This window comes from Tenrec ecaudatus, chromosome 6 (assembly GCF_050624435.1).
Source record: "Tenrec ecaudatus isolate mTenEca1 chromosome 6, mTenEca1.hap1, whole genome shotgun sequence".
Classification (NCBI taxonomy): Eukaryota; Metazoa; Chordata; class Mammalia; order Afrosoricida; family Tenrecidae; genus Tenrec; species Tenrec ecaudatus.
Window position 1 is genome coordinate 30176463 of NC_134535.1, and position 22742 is coordinate 30199204.

General features: G+C 38.8%; 1 protein-coding gene across 1 annotated transcript in view; it reads right to left on the minus strand.

Annotated features, from left to right (window-relative positions):
• NEDD1 (NEDD1 gamma-tubulin ring complex targeting factor) overlaps nt 1-22742 on the minus strand; it is a 54975-nt gene that overhangs the window by 26500 nt on the left and 5733 nt on the right. The window contains exons 4-5 of the mRNA XM_075551143.1: nt 17168-17284; nt 14245-14385 (exon numbers count right to left, since the gene is read on the minus strand). Coding sequence (XP_075407258.1) covers nt 14245-14385; nt 17168-17284 — 258 coding nt within the window. The remainder of the gene's footprint in view (nt 1-14244; nt 14386-17167; nt 17285-22742) is intronic.

Sequence of the window (22742 nt, forward strand, 5' to 3'; positions counted from 1 at the left end):
AATACAAGTACAGCAGTTAATGGCACATAAATAGCTAAGAGAAAATAAGTAAAATTTCATTTTAATCAAAAAATAAGGAATAAAACTATGAAAACAATTTCAAAAATAGTGATAAACCGCTGAAGGTACCTTAAGAAGATTTAACAAGAAAACCAAAAACTAAAGGTAAGGGGGGAGGCACAACTATATTTTTAAAAATCACTACCAACAGAAAAACACTGCCAAAAAATATCTAAAACTACTTATTAAATGAATATGCCATGTCCCCAAGAATAGCAACTCAACGTGAGCAATACTAAGACATAGCCTACTAAAATTACTGGACTTCAAGGAAAAATAAGTGCTTAGACACTGGGGGGAAAAAAGAATGAGTGACTTCAACAGAAAGAATACAGCACCAGCTCACATTTGAGACCAGGCAAAGCAGCTAACACATCTATGTTCCTCACGGGGGAAAAATACAAATCTCCAAATAGATTGACGAGTCCATACAACCACAGGGAAAAAAATCAAAAGGGTCAGAGATATAGTTCTCAAATGAATACTAACAATGCTTGTAATAACAAATGTGAAGACTTTGAAATAATCAATAAAAGTTCAGGTAAACAATGGCACTTGAATAAGAAAATATAAAAGCACAAATACTTCCAAATAACTTCCCACTAAAGACTTGTACGGGGAGAAAACAGAAGGAAAAGTTACACTTTAAGAATATATATCGAGTATTTTATACTTACATGTCAGCTGTGAAATTGTTCAAGACCACAATAAATGGGCAGCTAGGCAAGTCTCCACAAACACTAAGTAAGTATGTTGAGGAAATCAAAGCCATTTTGGTGCTTGGTGCTATTCAGTTAGTTGCACTCATGGCAACCCACGCACAACAGCCCAAACCATACCCAGTCATGAACCAGTCACACTTTTGTTCTGCTGTGACTGTGAACACACTGTGGAGGTATCATGCCAATCCAACTTGACGATCCCTCCTCATCCATGGTCCAGACATGAACCAAATGAAAGGTTTGAGTCAGGCACAATTTAGTGCCCAAAGGGACATCTTTGCTCTCTGATACTTAAAATACATTTTGTGTTGATTTGCCCAATATAATGCACCATTTGTTTCTTGGTTGCTGCTTCCAGGAGCACTAATTGTGGATCCAAGTAAAATGAAATCCTTGACAGTTTCAAACTTTTCTGTTTATCATGATGCTACTATCTGTTGCTCCAGTTGTGGGATTTTTGTTTTCTTTACATTCAGGTACAATACATTCTGAACGCTGTAGTCTTTGTCAGCAAGGACTCCAGTCCTCTTCTCTTCCCTTTCAGCAAACAAGGTTGTATTGTAGGTTGTTTGAGACTTCCTCCACTTCTGATGCCGAGTTCTTATTCACATAGATCAGCTTCATGGAATTCTTGGTCACATAGAAATTACGTACAGAGAGGGGATACAACCCTGACATACATATTTCCTAATTCTTAAATCATGCAGTATCCACTTGTGCTATCCATACAACTGTCTCTTGTTCTAAGTAAAGGTTCTTCATGAGCTCAGTTAAGTGCTCTGTAATTCCATAATTTTATCCATGTTTAATAATTCCAGTTATCCATAATTTGCTAGGATCCACACAGTCCAATAACTCTTACAGTCAATAAAGCACAAGTAAATATCTCTCTGGTATTTTCTGGTTTCAACCAAGTTCCATTTCACATCACGTTGATATTCCTTATTCCAAGTCCTTTTCTGAATCTAACTCTCTGGCAGTCCCTGTGATGTACTGCTGCAACTGTTTTAGAATTATCTTCAGCAAAATTTTACCTACATGTGACCCTAGTGATATTGTTCAATAATTTCCACATTCTCCTAGAACACTTTTCTTTGAAACACACTTGAGTATGCATCTCTTCCAGTTGCTTGGCCAGGCCGTCTTCCAAAGTTCTTGGCACAGACAAGTGAGTACTGACAGAGTTGCATCTGTTTGTCAAAACATTGCTCAGCAAACTGTGCTTTATCTCAAACTTACCTGTAGCATATTTTAAAAACTGACATAATCCCTTGGAGCAAAGGCTGAAACATAGTTTGTGAGCATTAACTGACTGCTATTCCAAGATTAAAGAATTGGTGGCTATTGGACTTTGGTTTAAATCTCTTGCTTTGAGGGTGCCCAGTGAATGGTGGCCAGTGACTACCACTACTTGTTAATGTTCTCCTTACTTTCTTATGACATGCATTAGTCTGGTAGGCATGGATCTGCCTTTGTGAATAAGAGTTATTGAACCTCTCACCCTATCACCAAATCCCAGTGTTTGCAAAGAGTGTCCAGCTTTTACTCTGGATAAGTCAAAATTCATGTGTTATGTTCTGAAAAGCTGGCCTATACTTGCATGATTTCCTTTTATCAACAGTGTTTTAAGTTCTATACCTTATCAGTAGAATCACAGTGTGCCCCAAGGGGATGATTCATAATGTTCTCTATCATAAAATAATAACAATGTCTCAAGTAAACCAGAAACATATATTAGCCATAGCTATAGGAATGGATTTGGGGATCATATTTAATTCCATCTCTAATCTAAGAACAATTAGTCCTTATGACATGGCCCTATTTTCACTCATGCAAAGATCACAGAAGATAATGGAAGCTATAACAAAGTGGGAAGAAACTAGATGGTGCCCAGCTATCAGGAAGAATAGTCTAGGACAGTGGTTCTCAATCTGTGGGTCACGACCCCTTTGGGGGGTTGAACCACCCTTTCACAGGGGTCACCTAAGACCATCGGAAAACACATTATTTCCGATGGTCTTAGGAACCATGACACCACTCCTCTGTCTCCAGGAGAGTCTGCCCACATGCAGATACGCCCACATACAAGTATCCAGCGTGATGACATCATCGTGCCAACCCATCACATACCAGCCATACAAATACAGGTACATGTGATAGGGTTGGCACCATAATGTACTTCTGCAGACCAGTCACACGTATGTAGAGAGCAGCGACTAATTAGAGAGCAGCTACTGTGTAGAAAGCAGCTACTGTGTAATAAGCAACTACTCTGCTAAAAGCAGCTATTTGTGTTGCAAGCAGCAGGACTGGAGATAAAATGACACTTCATGAATTACAATTACTGGATAAATGTAAAATCATGCACTGTAAAATCATCAACTACTGCAAAAAAATCTGTACCATGGGAACTTAACCTGGATGCTGATTGGTCTTTTTATATTCAGCTGTGGTCAAACTGAATGCTGTCCCCTTGTGATAGTAACAGGTATGTAAAAATACAACACAGAGAATAGTAAATCATAGGAAACTTTAATGAACTGTATTGACTGAACTATGCCATGTGTCATCTTTTGTATTATTAAAGCTATTTCTATTTATTATTTTCATTAGCAAATCATCCCATAAAAATGGATCGTGTAAAGAAGAAGGTTAAGAAAAATATATATATACTGAGGATTTTTTTGCAGTATGGTTTTACCTCAATAATTACAGCAAGAATTGAGAAACTGTAATGTGTTATTTGCTGTGAAGTTCTATCAGCCACATTTATGAAGCTGAACAATCTAAAATGCTATAGCACGCATCTGAGCTTTGCTGGCAAGGATACCAACTATTTTAGAAGCAAAGCTGATGAACTCAACAAAGCCAAACCTGACACTGGTAGCAAGTACCACAAACAAAATGTAGCAGCCAATGAAATTTCATATTTGGTGGCACTCAAAAATCGCTAGAGCTATGAAACCTCACACCATTGCTGAGGATTTACTGTTGCCAGCGGCCAAAGACATTGTTCGAGTTATGACTGAAGACAAATTTGAGTGCAATTTCCTTATCTAACGACACTGTCCACATAAGACTAGATGACATATCTGCTGATAATCTTGATCAGGTAATCCAGGAAATTAAATCTGCTCCACTTCCAATATTTAGCATCCAGCTTGATGAAATCTACAGATATTGCAAACTGTTCAGTTACTGGTTTACATGAGACATGTTAATTATGGCACCTTTAAACATGAGGTTCTTTTTGCAAACATGAGGTTTTTCTGCAACTACTGCATGTGATGTATTTGACACAGTTGGTTCATTTCTGAAAGAGCATAAGATCTCTTTGGAAAAGGCTTGTGGTGTTTGCACAGATGGTGCTCCAGCTATGCTAGGATGTCGATCTGGATTTCAACGTTTGGTACTGAAGGAGTCACCAAAATTCACTAGAACTCACTGTATGATTCATCAGCAAATATTAACAACGAACACACTGCCACAAGAGTTACAGAAAGTAATGAAACACGTCATAAGTTCTGTCAATTTTGTACAGGCGAGCACTTTAAATAGTTGACTATTTTAGCAACTATGCAAAGGTTAGATGCGCCGAACAATGCTCTGCTATTTCACACTGAGGTTGTTGAGAAGCAAAGTTTTAAAATGTGTTTTTGAGCTTTGTGAGGAACTCAAAATGTTTTTAATAAGAAAGCAAGACCACAATTCAAAGCACTTTACATTGATAAGAGTGAGCTGCAGAAAATAGCTTACTTGGTTGCCATCTTTGCCATCTTGAATGAGTTAAATAGCACTGCAAGGACCAAATGCAACATGCCTCCATTTGTCTGAAAAGACCCCATCATTCCAAATGAAACTTCAGCTTTGGCAAAAAAAAAAAAAATTGGATGAAAATAAAATGTACATGTTGTCTACCTTATCTGCTTTCTTTGAGGAACATGACATTGAACCAGACAAAAGGATTAGGATGATAATTTCTGTGAAAGAACACTTGCACATGCTTGCAGACGAAATTTCATCGTACTTTCCAAGTCTACCTGACATCCATCTGCACTTGCCAGAAGAGCATTCACAGTCAAAGTTGAGGATGTTCCTGAGACAGCACAAGAGGGGTTCATTGAACTTATGAACAGCTATGCAGTGAGAACTGATTTCTCTACAATGCCACTTACAAAATTCTGGATCAAGTGTTGGCAGTCATATTCCGTTATGAGGCTGTGTTGCGCCTTCTTCTTCCATTTCCAACGACATATCTTTGTGAAACAAGGCATTCCAGCTTGTTGGTTATCGAGTCAAAATACAGAAGTAGACTTGTTATAGATGATGATCTTTGTTGTGTTATTGCAAAGACTTCCCCGAGAATTTCTCATCTGGTCAGAAAGAAGCTATCTCAACCTTTGCACTGACGTTGGCTTTTTATGCACACTCTTGTAAAATGTAGCAATGTAGTGTACTGTTGTTATATTAAGACCGTTACCCATGCTACCCCATGGTTGAAGACAAAATTTCATTTATTTATTATTAGAAATAAATATTTCTCAATATGTAATTGTATATTGTTTTTGTGACTAATCACTATGCTTTCATTATGTTTAACTTGTAACAATGAAAATAGATTCTGCAAATCAGATGTTTACATTATGATTCATATCAGTAATAAAATTAGTTATGAAGTAGCAATGAAAATAACTTTATGGTTGGGGGTCACCACAACATGAGGAACTGTATTAAAGGGTCGTGGCATTAGGAAGGTTGAGAACCACTGGTCTAGGGTCTTACAGGCTTGTCTTAAATCAAGCAGCCATCTAAATGAGACACCAATTGAGTCCACAGGGACAAAGCACACTAGCCTGTGTGATCCTGTAAGGATTGTCAATACTAAAACCTAAATCCAAAGAACTGTATAAAAGCTTAAGTTGTGCACACCCAGTTTGCAGAAAGCTACGGATGACAATGGAAGCCCAAAAGCCATTTGCAGGCTCGCCATGTGGATTAAGCCTCCAGTTAATCCCCTCTGACCATGTGCACAGTCTCGCCATCCAGTCAGACAAGATTGTACAGTCAATTATGACAAATGTGGCTAGGTTAAACTGTAACACCTTATCATCTGGTCGCCCTTTTGACACATTTTAAAGTTCCAGCTTTTTAAATACATTCTGCATTGTTTTCTACTGAGGTTTCTTTTTTGTTTTGTCATTGTTACTGTATGTTTTGTATGATTTTCTGTTTCTGAAATCCAGGATAAGTAAATCTATAGAAACAGTAACTAGTTTAATAATCACCAAGGTGAGGAGGATGGAGGAAATGAGGAACTAACAAAAATGTATACAAGAAAGAAGAAAATATTCTGAAATTGATTGTGGTGATGATTCTTAATAAGACTGATTTAATTGTACATGTGAATCATATGACAATAAATGATTTTTAAAATCTCAGTAGGTATTCTTCAATTCTTGTAGCTCTGTTTTTTGACAATCCCTTCAGCTCAGCTTGAACTTCTGCACCACTTCGACCACTGATCCTTGATCATCTGCTACCTCTTGAAATAGCTGAATGCTAATTCTCGGTAAAGTAGCTCTCTCGATAACCTCTCCATCTTCTTCTTTTTGATGATTCTTAAATCATTCAATAATTAACCATCGATAGCAGCCTTCAATATTATAACTTTAGGTTTGAAGTTTTTCTTCTGTCCGTCCAGCATGTTTAGTTTTTTAACTCCAAATATCTGCACTTTATAACCACAACACTTTACTGTCTTCTCAAGTTGTCTTTTGAAATCTCTGAGCTTATATTTCAGCATTTTTTCCATTCAGATCCTACATTCTAGAGCAAGTTTCAGTCTCTGCTGACATTCACTCTGGTATTTTCTTTCTTTCCTGTCTTTTTAATGACTTTTTGCTGTCGGCATCCTTGATGTCATTCCACTACTCATCTGTCTTTGGTGATTAGCGTCCAAAGTGTCAAATCTATTCTGGAGATAGTCTCTAAATCCAGGTGGGATACACCCAGGGTAGTATGTTTGTCCTAATGAACTTGTTTTACTTTTCCTCATCTTCAAGCTGAACTTGCACATGCACAATGGACAGTCTGTTCAACTGTTTGCCCTCAGCCTTGTTCTGAGATTAAGCTTCTCGCTAGTCTCTTTACACATACGGACTCAATTTGATTCTGGAGAATTCTGTACTGTGAAGTCCATGTACATTGTTGTTTTCAGATGCAGTGGAGTCAGTTCTGACCACAGGTACAATAGAAAGGAAACTACCTGGTCCTGCACCAGCCTCATAATTGTTCCTGTCTGAGCCATTGTTGCTGCCACGGTGTCAGTTCATCTTGCTGAAGATCTTCCTCTACTTTACAAAGCACGATGTCCTTCTAAAAGGACTAATCTCTCCTGATAACATTTTCAAAGTATATATATGGGATGAAGTCTTGCCATGCTTCATTCTAAGCAGCATTACGGCTGTACTTCTCCCAAGACGGATTTGGATAGTCTCTATGATGGAGACAAAAAGTTATTGGTCTTGCATAATTCTACCACACAATCTCTAGCTTCCTTGCTATCACCAAGGCCATTATTTCTCAACTATTGATTCATTACCTTGGTTTACAACTTTCACATTCCAAGCACCAGTAATTATTAATGCATCCTGATGTAAGTTTCAACAAGTTCAGACTTCAGCTGTAAAATCTTCAATTTCTTTATCGTTAACATTAATGGTTGGTACATAAACTTGAGTAATAGTTGTACTGATGGGTCTTCGTTATAGGCACATGGATATTATCCTATCACTAACAGCAATGTCCCCTTCAATTTGTTATTCCCAGGAGAGTGGTAGACCACATGATTGTCTGACTCATAAAGGTCAATACAAGTGCATTTCTATTCATTACTGGGTAGGTGTTGGGCTCCAATCGGCATGAGCAGCCGATCAAAACCACTAGCAACCCCGGGGAAGAAAGACTGGGTTTCCTACTCCTACAAACCGTTATAGAGTTGGAAACCCTGAGGGGCGTTGCTGTGAGTCAGCACTGACATGACGGCAGTGAGAACGTCTACCTAGTCTCAGCTCTGTTTCATTTTTGATAATGTCCACTTTTCCTAGTCTCACACTGCGCACTTTCCACATTGCAATTGTTACTGGACGCGCACGGCAGTTTGTTCTCCCCACGAGAGCAAATGAAGCCTGTAAATGCTTTACTCCAGGTCACTGACGCTGGTTCTACTTCGAGGAGGCAGCTCTCCCTGTGTCCTACTTTGAGGATTTCATCTTCTAGCACTATGCAAGACAATGATCTGTGACTATTCACTGGCTGATCACTGGCCAATTGTTTTTTCTCCTTTAAAGTGTAGATTGCCGAAATCTTCATCCTATTGTGTCTTAATCTGGAAACGCCACTGAAATCATTCCATCAGTGGCGACACCGTCAGTATTTTTAACACAGGGAGCAGAGCATGTGGCGTCATAGCAACACACAAACCACCAAGCATGGCAAACTCACAAGTGGTGGAAAGGACATGCTGTCATGCAAATATTTTACACCAACATTGTTGTGGTCTTCTATTCAACAAAAGGACACCACTACTCCAGATACAAAGCTTTGTATTCAATCAAACTTTTGAGTGCCAAAACCCAGGTATATTCCTAACTAGGTCAACCAAGTAGACCAATGAAGAAACCCTCTTGATGATATCATTCATTTTCAAAATGTAATAACTATTTACATTTACCACATGTCTGTCCCAAGTAGACTTATTAGTATTAATAAAATATACTCATAAACAAAAAAATTTCAACATTAGTACATGTATTTCATATATGGAACTGTTACCATTAAATTTTTACAAAAGCCTGCGACAGTTAAAGATAATTTCTGAACTAAAGAACCAATAAAACCTTGGGGGGGAAATGATTAAGCACTTGGTTGCAAACCCAAAGGCTGGGGCTCCACAGAAGAAAATACCTGGCCATCAGTCTCCCTCAAGATTACAGTCTAGAAAACCCCGTGGGGCAGTTCGACTCTGTCCTATTAGGTTGCTAGATGCTAAAAACCTTGATGGTATCCAACATTTTAACCACTTCGTAAAAGGCTTCATTTTTGAGAAAGGCAACACAGGTTAACCTAACTGTTAAGCCTGAGCTGCTGAACTTGCCAAACAGTGACACGCAATTAGACTCTACGAAGTCTGTCAGCCCTGGCAGTTCTGCAGAAGCAGCAAAGCTCTTTCTCCCCGCAGGAAGACCTGTGATCCGCACAGAACTAATAGCTTCAATTCAGCGCACACATTTCAAAGTACAATTCTAAATATATTCAGGCAGTCTCATTTCCACTACGAAATTTAGCATGATGCAGATGCAGTGAGCCGCCGTGGCTTTGTCACTTTGACTAAGAAACCAATTTGATCATTGTTAAAGATTTCAAGTTCTTGATTGTTCAGAGAAACAAAAATAGAAATGAAAATACGTAAATAACTTCATCATTAAATGTGTCCTACCTCTAAATTTTTTAAATAATCCAAACCCCATGTATAGTAAAACTGATCAACATAGAAAATGGGTTGAATTCAGTTATATCCATCCCATTTTTTGACAGACTAAATTTTTAATTTATGAAACAAATTTGCAATATACTAGAAACCTTAAATGAATGTTAGGAAATCTTAATAAACATTTAATAAATTGAATTCTCAAAAAGTGAATCTATGCTATTGATTAACAATAGGTAAAATAAGCCATAGCGATAGAGCTTTTAGAAAGAGGTAGGAGAAAATGCTCCAAAGCTTTAAATTGGGCTGTCTGGAAAAGGGAAATATAAATCTTTAGAAACATGGAAACTGTGGCTTTCCGTACTAAGAGAATTAGGACTGCATCCTATGCACATATTGGTATCTACCAATTCAAAGATTCTGTTTTAATGGTATAACTTATCAGAGAAAAACAGACTGTGCAAAATAACACACAGCCATTTTCCCAGGAAAAGGAAAGAAAATAACCTACTGCATTACACTCCCCCTCCAATGCTGTCCTCATGTACATTAGTCGCAAATCCAATGTGATCGCAGCCCTTCCTGCTGTTAGGTGCTGCGGACTTGATTTCGACTCATGGCCCTATGTGGCCGAGTGGAACAGTCCACAGGGCTTCCTCCTACGCAGAATCTCTATGGACGCAGACTGCAAAGTACTTCTCCTGTGAGGCCCCTGGGGTGCATGCTGGCTAGGTTCAAGCTGCCTTCCTTCCAGTTAGCAGTCAAGCACTCAGTTATTGCACCACCAGAGCGCTGCAAAGTTCAGGTACAACTGGCAAACTAGAGGGGGCTTGGAGGGATTGAATTGAACCCAAAGTTGTTCCCATTTGGGGAAGTAAATCAAAGGAGCAGTTTTAAATGAATTGATAGGTTATTCACTAATAGCTCTTGGCAGTAGGGAGCATTCATTGATCTCTTACCACATTAGGCACTGTGTCAAACATGCATCCTCAGAGAAAACCCCACTGAAATTGTATTGCCATTCCTACCAGATAAATAAGAAAAGGGAAGCTTGAGAGTTCAGTAACGTACCCAAGTGGACCCAGCTACCTAAGTGCCTTAGCCATAGTGCTTCCCCAAAGAGGAAGGAGTTATCAGGAGATGCAATACCAGATGACCCCATAGAGAGGCACACTCCCCAAGCTGGAGGCAGCACACACAGGAAGGCCTAGTTCAGATGCTGAGAAGACATAGCATGTTGAGCTTTATTTTCCTAAACCAGAAGGTAAAATTACATTCTGTTTTGAAAGCAGATTGTCAGGCTTTTCTCCTGAGATGCCACCGTTGAGTTAAAGCCACGTTGGCTAGTCATCAAATAGTTAACCATAGGTCACCTTTTAAAATGTTTCTTGGTCTATTTTTACGTAAGGATGAGATGTCATTAGGTGCCACTAAAACTCACAAGAAATACCATGTAACAGGACAAAACCATCACAGATAATTTTCTAAATCTGAACATTTATGGAAGCACATTGCCAGGACTTTCACAGGACCACAAGGCAGGGAAAAAAGCCTCCTTCTGGTGAGCCTAACCACTGCACGCCAGGGTTCCCTTTGCCCACTCGTGGGCCCAGAATTCCACTCCTGGATATTTACGCAAGATCAGAAAACAAATGTCCACAAAAAGACTTGGATAAGAACCATGGTAGCTCTATCCATAATAGTTAAAAAGGTAGACACGATCCAAATGACCAGGAACCATAAAACATACACACACAAGCATCAAGCTGAACCCAAGGACTTCCAAGCAGTAAATCTTATGGGACCAGAGACGCCTGTTTCTCTCTGTGGGAGCAGCTGGTATATTTAAACCACAGCTTCCAACAGTGCTGCCAGGGCTCCTTCCATCCACTACACACAAAATTAGCTGTCGACCGCTATACAGCATACCCGCTACTCACCTAGTGACATGGCTCTGTCCCGAAACCAAGGTGGTTATTTATAGGAGAGTCAGGGAACATTCTTGTCTTCAGAGACAATGTCCCCTTCCTCACTCCCCACTTCTCACTCTCCAGTCAGCTGCTGGCCCTAAGATATCTGGGGATGTATGTAGTGTGGCAAGTTCCACTTCCCCACCACCGTGGCGCTCTCAGGGGTTAAGGGGACACGGTGGTTGGGTAATGCCTCTGTTCACTCTGGGTAGGGTTCCCAGCTGGGGCTGGAGCCTCCTACACATGGTTCTCAGTAGTCACGAGTGGAAACCCTGGCTGGGCCTGGTCACGAGCCTCATGGGCCCAGACCATCAGACCGTCCATTTGATGACTGTTTCCAACTTGTCACACACCCGAAAGGTCAGTTTAACAAGACAGTCCGTAAGTGGGAAACAGGTGAACTAAAATAGTATGAAATATTTTCATGAAAATGAATGAATTTAGGATGCAATGATGACTGAAAAAAAATAATCCAGAGAAGTAGAATTCCTTTTAAAAAATACAGGGTCCTGACTGGAAAGAGTAGCAGAGAGTCTTCCTCTGTGCTGGGAAAGCTCTGTTATCTTGAGATTGGTAGTAGTTATAGAGGAGTATGCATGCAAAGCATGCATCAAAATACTCCGCAGCCGTGAAACGAAGTGAGAATATTTTTAAAAGCTATTGCAAAGTTCAAAGATTCTATGATTCTAACATTCAACAAACAAAAAACTTAAGGTACATATACTTCTATTATATGTAAGTTATACTTCATTTTTTTAAAAAATTAATCTTTTACGCACTAAGCCTAGACCTATAGCCAAACCTAATATTTTCAGAAATGGCTCTTTCATGTATGCTTCCAATTAGAAAATGCTACCAAGATAGGACAAAAAATTGATGCCTAAGACTTGAAATCAGCTCAGAATCTCTCATCATTCTAATATAACAAATAAAGTATTGCTTTTTTCCTTAAAAGGCTATCCATTTGAGCACTTAATGACCTTTTTTCACAATACTTCCAAAGTTGGAGGCTTAGATTTAATATATCAATTATTAAAATATAAACAGGTATAAAACAAAGAGCAAAAACAAAATATAATTTCTGACTTAATGACAACAGTAAAGCTCACTGCTGAGATGAATCACTTATCTGCATCAGTGAAACAAAACGAGAGCACTTTTAATGGCTTCTCCATGGTTCACGTATTCCACGTATTCACGATTTCGACATTCAACAAATCCAAACTTGATCGATTCTCTAAATGCCTTCCCAAACAGAAGTCAATCCTTAGTTCAGCATTCAAAGTCCCGGACCACTGTGCTCATACAGACCTTTCCAATCTTTTCTCACAATGATGCCCAAATCAAAACCATGCACTTTCCTCTCTGCTTGTTTTTGTTCATGTGGTTTTCTCCATATGAAACACCCTCTTCCAAAGTTCTGCATTAGCCTATTAAAATCTTTGTCATCTTGAAATGCATTCATCCGTTCACAGAATTATGCGGTACCTATGCCATGGGCACTAAGCTGGATAATAATAGGCTAAAAACAAAGAAACAAGACATGGTTCCAACTAATGTGGACATGTAAAGAGGAAATAGTAACACAAGTGTTAAAAAAAATGCCCCCAAAAATACCCCTGCTGCGGAGCTAGCTCCTACTCCTACTCACTGGGACTCCATGCGCATCAGAGCAGGGTTCTGAGCACAGAACCCCCAATGGGTCAGTTTGGGGAAGGAAACCACTAAGACTTGCTTCCAAGCTGTCTAAGGCGAATCTAAACCTCCAACCTTGCGGTTTGCCAAGTAGTGTATTAACTGTTTGCACAACCCAGCAACTCCTCACACAAATTAGCATGACAGGAGCTAGGCTACATCACGATAACAAATATGAGAAAAAAAGAAAAAAACTCAGACCCACCAGAAGTCATCCTTTCTTCAATTTTGCCTACTTTATTCATAGTCAGATACTTTCCTCATTTCTGTCCTGAATCACCAGAAGACTGTTTTATATATGCTATTAATAAATACATTAATATTTATATTACCGTATCACAGTATATGTCTCTATTTTCCTAACTCACATGAAACTTGAAGACTTTTTACAATACATCTTTAATAAGCCGTACATTTTCCTTAAATAACAGTGAAATAGTGATTTTAAAATCTGCTGTCCAAAATAAAGATCGACCATGTTTTCTCCAATGATGGGCAGAGTAATTACATACTGAGCTCAACATAATTACAATAAGATTAAAAAGACATGCACTTCAGGGGGAGGGAAAAAAGGAAAATGAGCTGATTCCAGGAACTCAAGCGGAAGGCAAATTTTGAGAATGATGAGGGCAACGAATGTATAAGGGTGCTTTACTCAATTGATGTATGTATGGATTGTGATAAGAGTTGTATGAGCCCCAATAAAATGATTTTTAAAATGACATGCACTTCATCGTAAATTTCTGTAGAGAATTACATACAAAGTAAGCCAAATATTAGAGTGCTTGAGACACTGATTTCATTATTTTAAAATTTTTTGGTTTTGTAAAGAAAAAAATCTAAATTTCTTTTATAAAGTTTCCCTAAATAATTCTCTATTATACTCAATATACATTATTATATCATAAGTAAAATATAAGAAATTACCTATGTCCAGATTCATAGAAGAGAGAATTCAAACTGTATAACATTTTATAGTAGTAATGACAAAGAAAGATGAATATCCAAATTTAGGCTAAGAGCAATCACTCATATTGTTATATAGTTATGTTCTAAGAGAGATGTGGCTACTATTCAAAGGCATAAATTAAACTTATACAAGCACCATTATCTAGAATAAATTAGCTTGCTATTTAAACATTTGACAATACTACCATTAAAAAATAGCAAGCTGTTAAGTTTCCCAAGTAATCTAAATGTAAATTTAGAACATTTTTAAATGAAAAAGAAAAACATGTTCACTGTCAGTCCAGTAAAAAAATTCAAATTACAACTTATCAACTTTGATTTAAATAAACCCATACCATACCTGGTTATTACCATGGCCAAATGGAGTGCTAGATAAATTAGTGGTTACACTGTGCAAAATTATTTCACCACTCAGAGATCCAGAAGCAACATAGCAATCATTCCAATTATAAGTTACACAAGTTACTTCGTCTTTATGATCCTGAAAGAGAGAAATGAAAAGTATATAGAGCATCACATATGCTTCACTCAAGAAGCCCCATTTTCACATTTGGTAAATACCAAACATTGTTGTCAGGCTAATATTTACTTTGGCGGTTTCTTCTAACAACCTAGAGAGAAAAAATGACTCAAGTAAGACGACTTTCCAGGAGAGTGAACTTCTTATTGATACTTGCAGTAATAGCCAGACACGCAGAGAGTTTCCCAGGAGACTTCTGATAGGTAATTTTGTCTACCTTAAAGAATTCCCTTCAACTGCCAAGTTTAACAATAAATGAGAGCTGGTTGTTATGAGAGGGCCTGTCCTTCAGAGTGTTATAGTTGAATAAAGACAGGATGTTTCCATGAACATGAAACAGAGCAAACGCTAAGTGAGTGGGAGGTGCCGGTGTCAGAGAATAGGGAAGGACCTATCACCAGGAACTGAGCTGGCAGAGGATGCTTTATGGAGGGCAGAGTATTTTACTCTACTTATTCTGTAACTTCATCAAGTAGTTCTTCAAGCATTTGAGGAGATTTTTTTACATTTTGTTATTTTTCTTTATCAAAAACAGAAATGTTATCCTGAGGAAAAAAATATTAGACGAAAAGTGGACTTGCAATGTCTTGTGCAGCATTCCCATTGGGGAAATTAACAACATGGGGTTCGTTACATTATTCTAACTTCGTAACGAGGCACATGCTTTCATTATTTCCACTATGGAAAATCAGTCCTTCGGCATACATTTACAAAACCTCAAACAAGTGCCAGAAACGGGGCACCTTTCGTGCGAGAGAAGCTTGTAAGGAGAGCTCACATGGAAAGGTACGGTTGTCTCTGCTCAATTAGTTGGGCAAATATTTAGCTGAATGAACTGAAGAATGAAGTGTACCAAGAATTTCAAACAACGAGAAAAGAAACCACCAACTGGAGTAATTGGGAAAGCTGAGTCTGAAACCGGGATTACAACCTTGCGATACAGTACGGAAAGAGGGGAGTAAGTGAAGCTCCCGAAAATGAGACAGTGAGACAACTGGCCTCAGACTTCCAATCTCTTCTCAATTCTGTGAGCTACTCCCTACTCAAAGGCCATTCCAACCCAAAGTAGTGCTACAGCTGCCCCAATGGGTTTCCAAGGCTGTAATCTTTATGGCAGCAGTCTGTCGCATCTTTTTCCCAAGGAGGAAAAAAAATTTTGAATTACCAACTTTCCAGTTTGAAGGCCAGCGCACCCTAGGAGCCCAGGTGGCACCATGGCTAAGCACTGATGGTCTGAACCCATCCGCTTCTCCATGGCAGAAAAATGTAGCAGCTTGCTTACGTAGATTCCAACCTGGGAAATCCCATGTGGCATATCTGTCCTTTATAGTCACTAGAAGTCAAAATTGATTTGGTTTTTGGTCTACCACTCTAAGTAGTCTTCATTAAGATATCTGTTAATTTTAATGACTAACAATGGAAACATGAGTTTGTATCATAACTCTAGCACTTACTAGTTACTTGTTGTTACTACTTACTAGTTACTTGATGTTGAACAAGTTTTTTTTACACATCTCTGAGCCTCATTCTCCCTGTCTGTGCACACAAATACTACTTACTATCTGCTTTGCAGAGGTGTTGAGATAAGCAGAGCAAGCATATGTTAAGCACAGTGGCTGCCATATAAAAAGAACTCAATTACTTGATAACTTTTCAATTATACTTACCCAAGCTGAGATTTTAAAGTTAAAACTCTTTAACTTCCTTGCTAAAACTTAAAACAATGAACTTCCAAAGGCACTATTTTAAGCAATCATAGGGTTAGGCTGCAATCTTTCTTATTCATTTGCCAACTTTCACATGCATATGAGGCATTTGAAAACACCTGTGCCCCAGGTTGGGTGCCTCTCAGTCCTCTGGGTGACATCTCTGGTCTTCAACACTTTAAAGAAGTGTTATGCAGCAGATGTACCCAATGCAACACATTGCCTGATCTAACCGCTACTTCCGTATGAATTAAGGTGGGCCCAAGCAAACTGAAATCCTTGAAAACTTCAATCTTTGCTCCAATTACCAAGATGTTGAGTGTTGTTGGTCTAGGAGAGTATGGCTTGATTGAGGTGTAATCCTAACTGAAGGTTGTAGTCCTTGATGTCATCTACAACTACTTCAAGTCCTCTTGCTTTCAGTAAACAAAGTTGTATCATCCACGTATCACAAGTTTATAATAACCTTCCCCTAATCACAATACTGCGTTCTTCTTAATATGGTCCATCTTCTAAGACTATTTTCTCAGCATTCAGACTGAGTAAGTACAATAAAGGGATACAACCCTGACACACACCTTTCCTGATTTTAAACCATGCAATATCCCCTTAGTCTGTTCTAAGGACTACCTTTAGTCCATTTGAAGGTCACAAAGAAGTGTTCTAGAATTCTCACTCATCTCCATGTTACCCAGTTGGTTCTGATAAACATCTGCATAGTTAATAAAATATAAGTAAACACTTTCTGCTACTCTGTTGTGAGTCAAGATCCATCTGACATAATCAATGGAAACATTGCCTTCAGAAGTATACAAACCCACATGGAGGCTATGTCAAGAAAGAATCACTTCACATTTTGCTATTTTTGTTTAATAAAGGTTTCTATGACCTTCAAGTAATACTTGTGGACTTAACCTCACACATACACACACGCATACACACACCACCAAAAAACAGAAATCCAAGAAAAGGTTGGCTAACTAAAGAGTCTGTGCAACTAAGAAAAACAAACACCAACACCAGAACAAGGGGCTTACCTTAAGAGATCGATGAACTCGCTTTGATTTTAAATCCCAAATATTAACAGTTTTATTGAGGCCTCCGCTTACCAAATACATAGATGTAGAATTTAAATCAACACATGTCTGCTTTTGCTATTTTAAAAAAGAAAAATATTACTTTAATCCAGAATAATTGTCAGGTCTTATTCTAAGTAAACACAATATATTATGTTGAATTAAAATGTGAAAACCTACTAATACAAAAATTCACCTCTAATCATCTTTCACATGCATCCACCTAAATAATAAAGCTTAGAAGCTGAGTTTTAAGGGCTTCAAGGAAATCAAACAGATTCTCGTTTCTTCCAAGAGGATGGTCAGAAAGCACCTGGAGGTGGGCATCTGTGAGTCCGCCACCAGAGCTCACTTCCCCTTACTATCGCTCTCAGTAAAACTTGTTCTTGTTACTGCCATTGAATGTCTTAAAATAAAATCTCCACTCAGCTTGGAGACTTAAAGGTAGAAGAGGCTATTGCTGTGTGCTGTAGATCATTGTATGAGTAAGAAAAGTAAGAGGCCAAGACACTTACTCAACACAGTAACTGTCCTCTAAGAAGCCCACGTTTCAAACATCACTGAGCAAAACATAACCTCCCACGACTTTGGTCTCTTTAAAGACGCTATCCAGTTTTTTAAATAAACATCCAGAATCATCCCCAATTTATCTTTCTCCCTCCCCTCATTCTATTCCTAAATTCCTTAATCCCAATCCTAAAATAAATCCCACTGGCCATCTTTCTTTAGGACTACAAGTAGCCCAACTCTTGCTGGGACCAGGACAGCAGCCAACTAACTAGTTTCGCTGTTTTCACCCTGCTTTCCAACACCCCATCAAAGTAGAGTGACCTTTAAAAAGTGTAAGTCAAATATGTCTCTCAGCTGTTTAAAAACTTTCCATAGCTTCCAACTGCACCTATAATAAAATCTAAACTCATTAGCCAGCCTTTCAAACTCTGATTTGTCTTGCTCCTGTCTACCTCATCTACAACCTAATTCTACAATAATTCTCCAGCCATTAAGTCTCTCCATTCTTTAAACATAGCAAGCCTCAACTGCCCGAAAGCTTTAGACAACTAGTCTCCTTGCCAGGAAAGCTACTTTCCATGAACCTTAGCTGGATAGCTTCTTCTGGTCAAAAGACAACAATTTACATGGCACCTGATCAGGCATTCCATTGTAATGTTCCATTCGAAATGTAACTTAATATGATCATCTCTTATTTTACGCAGTTCTTTGCTCCGAGTTTATTAGCACTATCTGGACATTTCTGTTCAGTGGCTTATTGTTTTTCCCAACAAAATGTCATCTTCATTAGAGCAAAGACCATACCTGTGCTCAATTTATATTTACAGAATGGCTAAAAATACAAAGGATGCCGTTTCCTTCTCAGGATGAGTGCCGCAGAGTGTCATCTAGCTGATGGTGCCATTAGGGACTATGCTACAGGGAAGAACACAATGTTGCAAGTTGTTTCCTAGCTCACCTAACAGATGATACGCTATGCATTTACAACACTTATTCCTACCTCTTTATAAGCAGGAGAACATTCAGATTATTTTATAGGGGGCATTTTATGTCTTACTGAAAAATTGAAAGGCAAGAATTGTGGGATTAGGCCAATCATCTCACTCTCCTGCGTCTTTCTTTATTTGAGAAGACAAGGCCGACCTTGAGAATCCATGCATCTCAAAATCAATCATCCTTTGCTCAGGAGTTTTAAAGGGGCACAAACAGTCCCATTTGCCTCCCCCAGTGGGATACCCAAGGCTGCTGACAACTATGAAATTTTGGCTCCTGATTATCCATTAGCTGCTTGAGCATATGGAGTAGCAAGATAAATATTACATCAATGTTTCTATATAGTTGCTTTTCATTCTCCTAAATGTTCCATTCCAGGAATAGATTTGGTCTAAAAAGACTAGTAAGATTTAGTACCTAGCTATCACTGTGTGGCAGTTACATAATGTCCTGTCAACTTTCGAAGGGTGGTGTCTAGTCTGTCAATCAGGTCATAGCCAATGAGGCCTCTGTGTGGGCATGGCTTCCTGAGGATTCTGGGAACTCCTATCTTCCTCCCGGGAGGCAGGACACACACTTTCCCTTTGAGATATTCCTCTTGACAAACCACATGGAGCTATGCTGATAGAGCTACAGCCCTGGAGCTGGAGAAGCCATGTGGAGACCATGTCAGTACTGAGATGCTTCCACCACCACTGGATAGACAAGACTTTCCAACCACTGGCTTCTGATCTTCCTGCATTTGGCATCATTCATGTGTTGTGAGAATCTAAGAAGAATTTATAGATTGGTATTGACATACAGGCTAATGTTGGACTTATGGACTCGATCTGGACTGGGCTGAGATATTTTCTCAATATACATTTGCTCTTTGATATAAGTTCTTTCTTATACACACATTGTCTATGAATTTGTTTCTCTAGTCAACCCAGTTTCACACACACTGCACATCAGAACAGTTTGCTAAAATATGTCAAAATAGCCCTTAAAGGGAAGCAGACAAAGACAATATCCATCGAAGATGGATATGCTGGGATTCTAGCAGACAAAAACAGCTCAAATTATTCCTAACGGCGCAAACAAAATCTCTGTTCAGAGCTGGCTTACCTTGATGGTAGAAGATATTTTATTTCTATTAACTTATTATCAATGCAGCTAATGAATTTAATAATTAATCATGGAAATTGTGTGGTTATTATGGGAATCCTATCCCCAAGATAAGAATTAAAAAACAAAAACAACACCTAATCAAATTTCTAGATTACTTAGTTATTAGCTATTTAGCCTATTATGTATTTCATAATACTGTTAATACCAGTCTATTTTAGAACCAAAGAAAATAACTATGAAATTTTAAAAGTTCCTTCTAAACCTAACTTTAAAATAAAATGGGATCAAGTTTTCTTGTCCCAAGTTGGAAATATCTAATGCTTTAAAAGACATGTGAACAAAAGGACTTGCATCTTATAACAAGAATACCACATCAATGTTATAATCATCTTATAAAACATTTAAATCCACATTGATAGTACAGTTTGTAAAATTATTTCCTTTTTTAAGTAAAGCAGATTCAAAGTGGTAACTATTATGACTTCATTTTCATCTATGTGTGGCTTAACTGTGGGGAAAGACTGAGAAATGATAGTAACGAATGTAGAAGAGTCACGAAAAAAATCCTAAACTTGTGTCATACTCTTGAATATGCTGTATAGTTTGTGTGTATGTACACACACACACGAACCCTGGTGGTGTGGTGCTGGGGGAGCAGTAGAGTGGGTACGCATTGGGCTGCGATCCACAAGGTCAGCAGTTTGGAACTACCAGCAGCTCTGCAGGAGAAAGGTGGTTTTTACTCCTTTGAACAGTTAGTCTCAGGCTCACAGGGCCTCACTATGAGTCCCATTGACTTGGCGGCAGTGAGTTTGGTTTTTTAAAGTATCTATTGAGAGTCCAAAGGGACTCTACAGCAAATACCTAAAAGTAGCCTAAAGGTAGGGAGGTAGCTGTGCATGTGGTGCTGTCGGATGCCCTCAACTCAAGGTGGTGCATTACAAATTGGGATCAGACGACTTGCCATCCCAAGTTTCACCAGCTAAGTTTTTAGAAACACAAGTATTCCCTATTTTTCAAAAGTTCATTTTTGAATACCTGTTGAATACTTATTTTCTCTAACCACAAGAAATCCAAAGACAAATTCCATGTTTATTTTTCTAAACTTGGTAGGGTAGTGCTCCCTGCCATTCTGCACAAGCCTTCAAAGGGAAGCATACAGCCCAGCCGAGGCTGGTGCTGCCAGGGGCCTTCCGAGGAAGCTACATGCAGCATCTCAGCAGCTGGCTGTCAGAGATTCAGAATGGTGTCTGCAAACACTGGAAAGTGCGCTTATCTTAGGTTCTATATATTACCAGGTGATTTCATAGGTTATTTTTAGGGGTTGGGAACACTCAAAAAGTTTCCCATATTAAATTAATGGTAATTGTTTCTTCATTCCCCCCCACCCCCGCTCCCCATTCTGGCTTATAAAGTTTCAACAGAACTCTCTACTTTCCAATGTAGAGGAATAAAGCACCTTTCTTCCTAGTCTGTCCACTGACAGTCTAGGGGTGGCTACACAGAAGCACACTCGCCCAAAGAAAAACTTGGGTCTCCCACATATGGTGGTGAAAGATTCTTCTAATGAGCCAATACCTTGGCCGTGTATACATTTGTGTTTGTATGTATGAAGGCGGAAATCAAAATTGTTTTGGTGTTGACATTTAATTTAAAAATATAGTGTGTACTGTTGGGCTGCTTACAAGGTCAGTAGTTCAAAACCACGAGCCACTCCTTGGGAAAAAGAAGAGGCTTTAGGTTGCTACGAGTCAGCATGGACTCAATGGCAGTGAGATGGGTTTTTTTAAAAAAAAAAAAAACCTTTGTCAGCTGAAGATCCACAGGATGACTACCATGTTGTTCCTGCTCTTGAAGACGGGCGTCTGACTTTGTGGATCAGAGATATTCATTTAATCCAGCTGTAATAGGCAGTGCTTCACCCTAATTCTAACCCTGGCATGTTTTCTCTGACTGAGCCTCCTACATCCATCCACCACCTTTAGGAGACAGTAGATGAAACCCAAGACCTCTTTGAATTAGATAAACTGCCAATCCTATTATTGTCCTCCTTGGTAGATATACTACCTGTCCCAGTGAATAAATATATGACAATTCATGACTTAGGACCTGCTATGAAAACTTTGAAACTAAAACAAACAAAACAATGTTTTATACGTTTCACTTGGACTTTAGCTTATTCGTTAAAAAATGAAGGGGAGGGGGGTAAGGGGGACAGGACGCATGCACTAAAAAAATGAAGCCAAGATTTTTTCTAAATCAAAAGAATTCTTTTGTAAAAATTAAAAGACAAAGAAACAATATGCAATGAGAATTTATTTAAAATGTTCTGGGGCCAAAATTCATTTTGATAAAGCCACCAGTTCAAGGAGAGTTCTGGGGAGGCTGCAGCAGAGCCCTCAATAAGCAGACACAGATGAGCCAATGGGTTATCAGCTATGGGTCTTTACTGATGGTCTAGAGCCAAGGGCAATAGGTTAAGTAAGGTTACTAGGACAACCTATAAGGGTCAGAGTACCCTGCCACCTCCAATCCAAGCAAGTGATATGAATGGGACATGCATGGTCCGAACAATTCTAGAGACACTCACACAGAAGGGAAACAGGGAAAGGACTTGGTTAGAGAAATCTAATTTTTTTATGGGCCGTCCTCTCTCCCCTAAGCCAATATATTTTACTTAAAAGATGTTACACAAGAAGAACCGTAAACTAAAAACCAAACTCACTGCCATTGAGTCTATTCCAACTCATAGCAACCCAATAGGACAGGGTAGAACTGCCCCTATGAATTTCTGAGAGTGTAACTCTTCACAAGAGCAGCAAGCCCCATCTTTCTCCTGCAAGAAGCACCTTAAGTGTTGCTACGTATTATTTGGTAAGCTGGAAAGGTAATGAAAAGGAGGAAGATCAGCACACAGCAATTC